Raw genomic sequence first — 11893 nt, forward strand, 5'->3', positions numbered from 1 at the left:
TAATGTTTTTCTTTTATTTAGTGTAAGCAACATTGTAGCAACTACTGGCTGTCCTAAATAAATAAATAAATAAATAATTCTTGCTTACTTACCTCCTTTAGGGGGGTGAGAGTGAACTATTATCATTACTAGTAAAATTTGGTAGTGGGTTTTTCGCGTGCCGAAACTTTTATAGGCTAGGCATGCCGCCGTTTTGTAATTTCTTGTTGACAAGCAGTGTGTATGCACTTTACACTGCGGCTTAGGTATTATTGCCATTATTATTACTACTTGTGATAACTGAATATTTTGGGGCTTAATATGAAATGTAAGTATGATGAATATTGGTGTTTTTAATGTTTCATCTCGATGCCGTAGTTGTACTGTATGTACGGTACGGCAGCGTTCTGAGATCCTGGTTTCGAAGCCCGGGACGGGCAAAGTGATATTTGGGTTCTTGTGCTCAGTATTAGCCCGCAGTCTGGAATCTGTCCCCGATATGGTGATAGCCCCCTATCACATCATGAGATGGAACACACTTGGTGAAAAGTGGGTGCTCTGATTGTGCCACTGTATTCCCCTTTGGGCATAAATATGTGATGTATGTTTGCTTAATGTTTATGAGTCTCCTCCGAGTTTTTTAAATTGTACAATTGCCTTACGTTTTGCCGTCGCGATGAGTGAGGGATTATTTAGAGACTGAAAAATAGTGGATAAAAATCATTGATTTTGATGCAATAGAATATTAAGATAAGATTAAAATAATAAATATTAACTAACTACAGGTATATTCTTAATTAAGAATCATAGAAGAAAAATAAATCTATTAATGGCATTATAAATATTGATAAATGAATAATAAATAAACTGTTGAGAGTAATTTATTCTATAATGTTTAAAAAACATAGTGAGTTGTCAACGAAGAATTTATGTCATGGATTTTATAATTAGTTGAACTAGAAATTTATATAAATTTTAAAATGCGAATGAAAAGGAAGCGTATTGGAGTTATTAATTGTAATTTAATGCAAATAAATATTTTATAAACGTAATTTACAGGTAGCTCAATATTATTTATGTGCGTTTATTCATGTTTTAAGATTTATAGATGGAGGTGATTGAAATCAAAGACATTTTTCAAATTAAATATTTACGTATATATTTTTTTCAATGTACGCCCTTTATAACAACGAATTGTTTCAACATATACCGATTGCAATTACAGTGATATTTATTTAATAATGTTGTACAAACATGAAATTCAAGTGTGACACGATTACTCACATGTTTACACATCCACAGTGTTGTATTTAAATATAAATGTAGTCAAAAAGTAAGTGCCAGTTAAGAAATACATTAAAAGATTACTTTATGAGATTCAAAGTCGATTCATTTGACGGTAACATTAATAAACTGCAATAATCAAGACTCGTTCAGTCGATATAATAATTACAAAGATATGTGATCGACGCAAAAATCAAAATATAAAAAAATACAAACACATTAACAACCCTCACTAATGCAACAACTTAGATTACACAAACTTAAATTAAAGATAGATTTGGTACATTAAAACATTTCATTAACTAGAAAACGAGGGTCCGCCCGCGAGCAGTCGCGGCTCGCGGGCCATCAAGCGTTCAGTGCACTAATGTTAGAGATCACAGCTGAAGCGACTCGAGGCCGCACGTCCGATGATATGAGCCGACTAGCGACGCACGACGCGGCACTACCCTATATGTACACCACTCCGCGTCAGAATGTCCTTTTGGCATGGGCGTTAGCGTTCGGCGCCCCCCTTCTTGTGTCCGTGGAGCGCCGACGGTCCTCAAGGGTGCAGCGGCCGCGGACCGAACAGCGGATACGAGGGGAAGTACGCCGCCAGCGATGGGTGCGGCGGCAGCGGGAACGGCAGCGGCGGTGAGGACACCAGGTGCGATGGCTTGCTGTACGGGTGGAACCGCGGCGTCAGCGGCGACAACGGCGGTGTTGGGTACGTGCGCTGTAGCAGTGGGTGCGTCGCGCTCAACATTGACAGGCTCGGACTCGACTCGCTGCTGGCCGTATGAGAGCGCAGATGTTGCAACAGCTCCTCCGACGTCGCGAACCTCTTACCGCAGTAAGCGGAGTCTCCAGCCATCCAACTGCACACGAAAGGCAGCTGCGACGCCGCGGCCAGAGCGGCTAGTTGAGCATGCGCATACGCCGCGGCTGCGGGGTGACTCGTCGGAATCGGGAAGGGCGTTTTGGCGTGGTCGCACTGCGCGCATCCAGCTGGACACACGGCAGACTTGAGCAAATGTGAACTTAGAGAGCAGCCTGTGCAGTAAGGATCTCTGCAGATGCCCAGATCGCTGCCTGGAGTCTTCATCCTTGCATAAGCTAAATATGGATTAAGGCCATTTTTCAAAGCGTGGTGCTGCGCAGCCATTAAGCTGCTCGTCATCAGGTCCATTGGTAAAGGGAACCCTGTAGGAGGTAATCCGCCGAGAAAAGCAGATGATGTGACTGGTATGCTCGGCTTAAAGCTCGACGGCTCTTTGGTGTCTGCGCTGGACGATAATGAGGTGGGCGTGAAGGGTAACTTTGTTGCGGAGGCACTAGATGACGATTCGGAACTCATTTTAGCGGGAACCGGCGACCCCTGGAGTGGGCTGGATCTCTCGTCCGATTTCTCGGACGGAGTTTTGCGGTGCGCGGGCGGCGAGGTCCTCTGGGATGAGGAGCTCTGGTTGCTGCCGCAGCGCGCCTGCACCGGCGTGTTGGAAGCGCTGCCTTTCGAAGACAGCGGAGTCTTCGAGTGGGCGTTCACTGAAGACCTGTCTTCGGGGGTTCTAGTCTTTTCTCTCGCTGTGAGGCACGATTCATAAGGCTTGAAACTAGGCTTGTTGTCATGGACCACCTTTTCGTCGTACTTCTTGCTGGCCTTCTCTGCCGCCGAGATGAGCTTCGGGTTGGGCGTGTCGGCGCCGATGGCACTGCACGTCTGCGCCAGGAGCGCCAACGGGCTCTTTTTCGCGTCGAGCTGCAACAAAGAGATGTTGATGAAATGAAACGTCGGGTCGAGGTTGCGAGTGACGGGCGCACAAAGGGACCGCGGACGGCGGGAGACGGCCGGGGGACGGGCGGGGGCGGTCCAATCACGCGGCCGACACGCCATTATCCGAGCGTCTGGCAGCCGTCGGCTCCGCTTGACATTTCACTCCGCTCCCGCATGATGTAATCTCGCAGTGAAAAGGGCAATTTGTGCCGCTGAATTTGCGGCGAGGCTGAACTTGTGGCGCTGTGGCGCTGTCGCGTCTATTGCCGAAGCGCTTCAAGCGCTTGACACGGCGACGCTTCAAACTCCCGCGAACAGACATAAACATAAAACGATTGTGCATTTATTTCGTTCTACATTGTTTGAGTTATGAGTTTTATTCATAAATATTTTAGAGTTACATAATTGTTTGTTGAGCTCCAACTTCTTTATTTATGACAATGGAATACTGGAATATGTAATATTCAAGTATTCGCTTATCTGACTAATTTTAATAATGACATATTATGTCTACTTTATTATAATATAAAGTCATTTTAAATTTAATAATCATTTCCTTGAAATCTAATCTCGAATATTTTTTTGAGCAAATGAATGGCTTTGTTTGTGAGCACTTTGTTTATGATACAAATATATTTGAATAAATAATTATTTATTTTGGTCATTAACCTTACTTAAACGAAACTTATTTTAAAGAATTAAAGTTTATTATTTATAACAATTACAGCGGTGGGAAATTGCATGTGTCATATTGAATTATTAATTTATTTAAACAGTTAAGTAAATAATGAATAAATATTAACCGTGGAGCAGACAGACTTTAAATATTAACGCAATAAATTATTTTTAATGTGAATACATTTAAATAAAGATGTGAAAAAAATGATAAAACGAAACGTTTATTTAATTTAATTTTAAATATATTTTTACAGACATGACAACGTCTGTGGTGGTAAGCAGTAACTTAATAGTATCTAATACTGTTAAAGTCTATACCAATTTTTCAGTACCATATTAAATTATGTCGGCCAATAATGGACTCTACGGCCTTACAACAAATATTTTAATTGTATGAGTTTAAATTACGGATGTAAGGCCGGTAAAAATAATATCAATCACTAATCGTGAAATTACAATTAAGAAATGTAATAATGTAATGTAATCATACTAGTCTCTATCATATTTTCATTTATTTATTTTTATTTATTGTTGTGTAATAAGTCTACATAATATGTAAATAACGAAATAAAAATGAGGTGCTTCTTATAATTATAGTAATATATTATAATAAAACTCCATTTAAAAAATCTATTTACATTTTTTTAGCTTAAATCTTTGTTTGCATCAACTGTATGAATTATTAAATTATTTTTTTTTGCTAAACACATAAAATATCTTTCTATATTTAATTAATTTTAGTCGTGATTTATAATTATTTAAAATCAGAAACATGCAGCCATTATAACGTAAAATAAACTATAACGTATCTAAACAAAAAATATAAATTGCATTTTCATTTGGGTTAACGATAGCTATTATATTAGTAAAACGTTTCCTCGACACTTATCCCTAATCCAGGAATTTATATTCACTTCTCTATTCATAACTCTAGAGTTATATACTGTTTATAATAACTAATTGGCCAATAAAGACTAGCCCCCTTATTCATAGACGTTTTTTATCTAAGGACGGAGTAAAGTTGTGATAACAAGTCTGTTTCTCAGTGCTGACGGCATGGCAGCCTTCGCACTGCGTAGCCATAGGGCCGGGCCAAAGGTTAATATTGTTGTATCTCAATATTAGCCAATCACAACGGCGCATTAGCGTTTGCATTTAAAAACAATGGGTGATAATATTGAAACCTTTCAGTAGACGTAACAATAACTGTACGTATCAATTAGCACAATACTATAAATATAAATTACAATTAACCCAATTTAAAATTAATTGTATATTACATTTTCCTTATTGAATAAGTTTTTTTTTTTTAATTAAAACAGCTGAAGCAATATGTACTATTGCGTGTAAATGAATGTTATTAGTTATGTAGAGAATTATTTTGCGATATAATTAATGTCATTTTATATGTCATTTATTGGCATTAATTTAAATAAGTTTATTGTCAATAGTTTCACGATATTAAAAATAATAAATTAGTATGTATTTTTTAAAATAAATGTACGTCGCGAAATATTCCGACTTTTTTGTTTGCTTAATAAATACATTCTATAAATTAATATATAGAATTAATGTATTAAGATAAAAAAAACAATTTAATTATATGTAAACACTATTTCGTTGCGTACATTTATTTTGAACTCTCAAATAGAATTTCTAGACTGAGGCTTTAGTTATAGTTTCTGTGGGCCTTATTATACTTTACTACAATACGTCATATAAATTATAAATTGAATAGTACAGCGGAACAATTAAATTATATGAAGGTAATATTTTGGTTTTATTTTGTACCGAATTAATTTAATTATAATACCGTAATATTGTTTTGTAAAAACTGTAATTGGTTAAAATAAAAATATTTAATTCTTATAAGATTCTCATAAAAACTTGCTTTTCCGAAGCTAAATACGTTAATTATGAAGCAGTTAAAACGTGGTAATAACAAGAATTTGGAGGTAATTGTTTATCTCAAATCTCAATTAAGTATTACAACTGGTAGTAACATGTAAAATTGATAACATCTAGGGTCTAGTTCGTACATTTAGTATATATACGATATTTATATTATAAAATTTCTTAACATAGTGAAATAATATTATAGAAAAAAAACGTATTTCAAAAGTGATTGCTATATCAGTTGCATGCGGCACTTCAGAAAGCTTGTAACAGTGATTTATGAAATTTTGTTGGTATGAAAAACTTACTGGAATTAACTTCAAGATTTGCAGCTTGCAAGCCCAGTCAACAATAGCTTAGCAATGAGGTACATTAAAAAAATATTGTTTAGGGCCTTATTTAATATTAATTAGTAGCTACATATAAAGTAGTTACTAATTATAATTAATTAAGATTTGATTACAAAATTACAGCAACACGTCCTACACTAATAGACATAATTGGTCTACGGTCAGATTCTACCTGAATATTCATCTACTAATTATATTTATTTACTCTCATTAATTGCGAACAATCTGTCATATTGAACAGTCAACTAAGTTCGTGGTTAAGTAGTGTCTGTCAAATTAAGCAGACACAATTGTAAGTTGTTATCTAAAATGTTCTCTGTTTTGTTGATAGTTTGAGTTCTGCTGGAAATATAGTGAACTATTTAAATATTAACCACCTTCGTAATAAATGGGCTAAACGTTTGTAATATTATTCAGTGTTATGTCTTTTGTTTTACGATGGTAAACGAAGTTGGGTGCAGTAGAGTGTCGACGAGAGATGATTACTCGACAATCGACACAATTATGCCGGCCTGTGGTAACCGGATATAGGTACATATGATGATTTCGGAACGCGACACACTTCCGTGGGCCACTATGGCGGGTTTTAACACTATGTTTACGGTGGTCGCTATCCGAGCGGATATAAAATATATCCTACCACCAGTCTTGCTTTGTTGAATGATATTTACTAACAGAAAAGCAAGACAAATGTATAATTATAATAGGCGTGTACAGCGTCTTATGTAAGGATTGAAGCCAGCATAAAAACATTACAGTATCGCATGTTCACTTTTGCATAAATGTAAATCGCAAAAAAATGTTGAGCAAATATGAACAAAGTTTGCTTCACGGACCGTCAAGTTTGTCGGTTGCGTTCATTTAAATCACTTATCATTTTAATGGTTTATTATTTGTAATATTTTTCCTGTATTTGTTATAAATATACGTAATAAATGTATAAAATATTAATTTATCTTTCAGTGTGAAGTTTTATTTACATTATTTGCAAAACTGACGTATTGATTTAAAACCGTAAACATGTCTAATGGAGTTCGGTATGCGTTCTAGGATCAGCCTGTGTATAGCCGGTTCCAAAAGACCGGCATAATTGTGTCGTCTGTCGAGGGGTAATCATCTCTCGTTAGTCGAAATTCTATTTGTTCAGTGGGTTTACTTTGTTGTGTTCATACAAAAAGACAAAAATAGTTTGATTTATTATTATAACAATATAATTTTTTTTAAGGTTTTACAAGATATGCTTTTTAAAAATATTTTACTTTAGATAATTATGCTATCCCTGAGAGATAAAAGTCATAATGTTATAAATTAATTTGGTTACAATATGTCTAATAATTGAAATCCTCATTTTAGGAATGATTAGATAAAATAATTTTTAGAAATCAAATTAATGAATATGCGAAATAATGCGAGAAGCATCATTGTTATGTTATCATATTATCAATACGCAAATAGTAAACAAACCTATCTATCAGTTTATTCAGGTTTTCCTCGCGAATCCGCCCGCGTCAAAACCTATTCTTCTGACAAAAAATAGTCGAAACTAATCTAAGATAATGTAAGGCTTCCTATTAGTTAGTTTTGAGTATCCCATACCAGACCCGTAGCCAAATGTCTTTTTAAAATCTAACAAAAACAAAAAAATTGAATGATACATGTTATCGAGAAGTTTTTCGCTAGGTTATATCATTCGCATACATTACGTTAGTGTTAACAATTATAGAGGAATTTTAGCAATAGCCCTAGTACTTGTAGAGATCATTATTTACATCCAAAATTATTGTGCCTTTATTAGATAAAATTTTTACGTTAGACAAGCGCCATTCAACAAAGATTTTAGACTATTTAAAAACCATAGTTAATTTTATGAACGCTGGAAGCATGTTTTGTTTATACTGTAATTGACAAGTATTCTTTATGGATATGTCAATAGAGGCTAGTTTAGTTTATTGCGAGTTATTAGCTTATAAATCTATAATACTAATTATCATTCATAAATTGACATCTTCATCGATAAAAATATGTTATATCAATATTGTCATACTGGTACCGGTTTTAGAGTAATTCACTTAATTTAATATATAGTTTATACATATATTTGGAATCTTTGTATTTTTATGCGCCTTTTGAATATAGTTTAGTTTTAAATAATGTATCAAGTCAATTAGCTTTAAATCTGTCGTATGACCAAGATAAGACGCATTTTAAAACTCGGTAAAACAATAATTATGGTAATTGTATTTATGTATTTATTCATATGTTATAACACGGTAACAGTTGATACGAATGCGTTGTTATACAGACTTAATCTTAACAATTGGTTTCAATACATCTATGTGCCATTTCTGTGAATTCCCTCAGGTTGCATACAAATATATATAAGTTCTGGGATGTAATATTAAGTATATATTAAGGATATAATAGTTATTTATATAGTTTATTAGACATCATGGTAAAGTTAATTGTTAGAATTCGTAATATTTATTCCCATTACCTTATATTGTTTCTTTAAGTAGGTATTAAAGTATTCTATAACATATTGCAATTGAATAAACATCGTATTATATAAGTTTTTATTTTAACCTTTAATTACAAATGCAAAGGTGTTAAATAGGTAGATTTTTGTTTACATTTTTTTATACCCTTTTGAAAATATATATAAAAAAATTGGTATTACTAATATAATTATAATTTCAAAGGTGGTTCTTTAACTAACAGATTTGACATTACAATAGAAAATTTATATAGGGCAGTAAAATATAGTAGGGCTATTAAAATATCTAAATTTAGAGTAATGTTGAAGAAAATACTAATGTTATAAAGAGGGGAGGTTTTATGTCTATACTGGTAACTTCTTAACCAAATCGAATCATTCTTTGACTGATTATAAATAACACCATAATATGTTCTATCTATTTTGACTTACCTAATTGAATATGCAATATCAAAAAGGGTACATATCTGTAAATTTAAAAACTTCAGGAAATGGAAAAACTTATTAATTTCTAGTGTAAAAAAAAAATTGTTTTTGCGTTCAATTAGCAATAAAAAAATACAAAAGTCTTGTTGTTATTTGTTATTATAATATATAGTTTTCTAGATATTTTATATTTAGAACATTGTCTCTTTTCGATATTGCATTTCAATTTAATTTCGGTGAAATTGTTACCGTAGAGCCGCGTGAATAGCAGTCAATAAGAGCCAAAATCGGTTATAATTTTATGAATTTTGCAATACGAAGATTGCCGAAGACTCTTTCAATAAGTGTACTGAAACTTCTGATTTGTTTATCTTTAACTCATGAAGCTATCGGTATTGCGACGCAGTAAGGTGACCGACAATTTTGACTAAATTGAGAGGGTCATTGAATGACATTATGACGTAATTAAACATCATAAACGTAGGTATTCTATTTTCAAAACAAAAAAATACAGATTTCTTTTATTTCATTATGGTTTCCGTATGTTGGTAATATACATTCAAAAAGGTATTAGTTGTTTGTTTAAATTGTATATAAATAAATAATTAGGCATGTAGAGTAGAGTTACGTCCTTTAGTTCATCCGGTATATTATTTAAAGTATGTATTTTTTTGGACTTGCAAAACATCAAGTAACGTAAAATAAGATTTTTTAAAACAACTAAGTTTATAAGTTTTACTTGAGTTTACAGACAGCCAATAGGTAAACTAACATTCTAATTAGTACTATTGTGGGCTTATTAGTTTTCTAAGAAATTAATACCTGGATTTATATTCTTAATCCTGAACTGTACTTGTTTACAAGAATTTTCACAAAACTTGACCAATTTATAAAAAATACGGAATTCTGAACTTTACCTGTTTTCTAGAATTTTCACAAATCCTAAATTATAAAAATTACAGACTAATTTATTATCTGCTTAAATTGTTATTTTAGTGATAAATTTTAGCCTAATTACTTATAATACTGGAAAGTTTAAAATTATATGATTATGAAATGATAAATACAACTGTATTTAAATACATAAGCGAATTAATTTATGTTATAATATTAATGAAGCATTATTTCATTAAATAGTTCATATTCATAGCATATGACGCATTCTCACGGGTTGACAAAACAATAATAATGTGACGTGGCTAAAAAAAACAGTATGTGTGATCAATAGAAATGGTTAGGATTATGGAAATTATTTTATAGATAATTGCTCTTCTCTTTATAGTAAAATAATATACATTTTGATACTTTTAGTTGCATTTTTGGTTTAATATTTAAATATATCATTAAATATTTCATAAAGTAATCACTTTCAAATAGACCGTGTAATTAATAGTGTTAAAGAAACTGTTGAAATGTCAGCTAATAAGAAAATGTATTTACATCTTACAAGAATATGAGAAATCAAATTATTAAAAATAATGTTGACTTTTTTATTTTTCTTAATTTAAATATTCGCACGGAAGCTCGGCAAATTATAAAATAAAATGATTTCTATTTAAAACCTTATGTTTCAAAATATATTCGCAAAAATAAATACAAAACATATGTTTTACTTTGTAACTGGCCGCTCTATATTTTTTATTTTTTCCTCAATTTAAATAAGATTTAACGCCGCGAGCTTTCAAACAAATTTTAAAGTTATTTACTAATCGGAAGTGACGTAATATTTTATTTACGCCCGATTATGACAGTAACCCATAAATCCAAGTGTTCCACACTCACCGTGGTCGGAAGCGGCGACAGATAATCCGGCCTCAGGTACTGGTTACTGGACGTCAGCATGATTCAATCCTTTCAGCTCAAACACACACAACACAAACACAGTGTCAGCACATCTCATATAACGGCACGTGCACTCGTCAGGGCTAGCGGCGGTGGACTGACTCAGCCCCCCCCTGACGCTTTGTCACTCGTCGCCACGCCATTTTTGCATTCTGTGTACTTTGTGGGAGCTTTCCCGTCTTATCCCCACCGCTTTGACAGCGCGTTGCGGTCTCTCTCTCGCGCTTTGGACATCCTCGTTCTATAACGCGCAACTTGTGATTTGTAATAATTGAGTTTTGAGCGTTTGTTACCATTTCCGCTGTATTGTACTGAGTAACTAAATTTATTAAATATTAGTTTTATTTAAATACTTATTTAAATAATGACATGAATAATTTGCCGCGGCTTACGTTAATCATTGAGAGGTTATTTGAATAATGCGTTATTTTGAATGTTTTTCATAATTTGTATGGTAATCTATGATTATTTCTATTTAATTAATTATGGGAAATAATAAAATATACAAATACCTTTAACAAACACACGATTTATTAAATAATAATAAAAAAACGGTGAAGGAAAATATTGTGAGGAAACCTGCATACCTAAGAAATTCTGTATAGGAATTTCGAGGGTGTGTGAAGTCTACCAATCCGCACTAGGCCAGCGTGGTGGACTAACGCTTAATCCCTCTCAGTAGTAGAGGAGGCCCGTGCCCAACAATGGGACAGTATATAATATAGGGCTTATATTATTATAATAAAAAATAATTTTCAATAAATAAATGCCAAACTGCATTTTCATGGTTCTGTCACGGAGGCGACGATTTCCACGTTTTGACGGAGGGATTACATTATAAAATATGCAATCCAGAGGCCGCGGTGTCGACAGAGATGCATGGCGGACGGCGACGGGCGACGACGGGCGATATTCAATAGATCCACCTCGTTACTTTAACAATTCTGTTTGTGTCATCAGCGCCGTGGGCGGCATCTCGCTTTGGGGTAGTTTGATCTGTTTCCGAATATTTATTTATGATTGAATAATTATTTGATTTATAGTTAGGGTTATTTGGATACAACGAAATTATACATTGTAAGTGTTATACAGGATAACATTTAACAAATACAGATGGTAGTTTTTGTATTTTCACCGCTCTACATTAGTTAAAATATAGCGTTACGTCACTTATTTTGCGAATAGTAC

At 33.6% G+C, this 11893-nt stretch overlaps 1 protein-coding gene across 1 annotated transcript; it reads right to left on the bottom strand.

Annotated features, from left to right (window-relative positions):
- Nucleotides 1-1112: 1112 nt before the first annotated feature.
- On the bottom strand, nucleotides 1113-10893 carry LOC115450900 (zinc finger protein Elbow). Its single transcript, XM_030179050.2, has 2 exons — nucleotides 10646-10893; nucleotides 1113-3004 (listed from the first exon to the last, which is right to left on the bottom strand). The coding sequence occupies exons 1-2, from the start codon at nucleotides 10703-10705 to the stop codon at nucleotides 1808-1810; spliced, it is 1257 nt and encodes a 418-aa protein (XP_030034910.1). The 5' UTR covers nucleotides 10706-10893; the 3' UTR covers nucleotides 1113-1807.
- Nucleotides 10894-11893: the final 1000 nt, after the last annotated feature.

This window comes from Manduca sexta, chromosome 20 (genome assembly GCF_014839805.1).
Source record: "Manduca sexta isolate Smith_Timp_Sample1 chromosome 20, JHU_Msex_v1.0, whole genome shotgun sequence".
Classification (NCBI taxonomy): Eukaryota; Metazoa; Arthropoda; class Insecta; order Lepidoptera; family Sphingidae; genus Manduca; species Manduca sexta.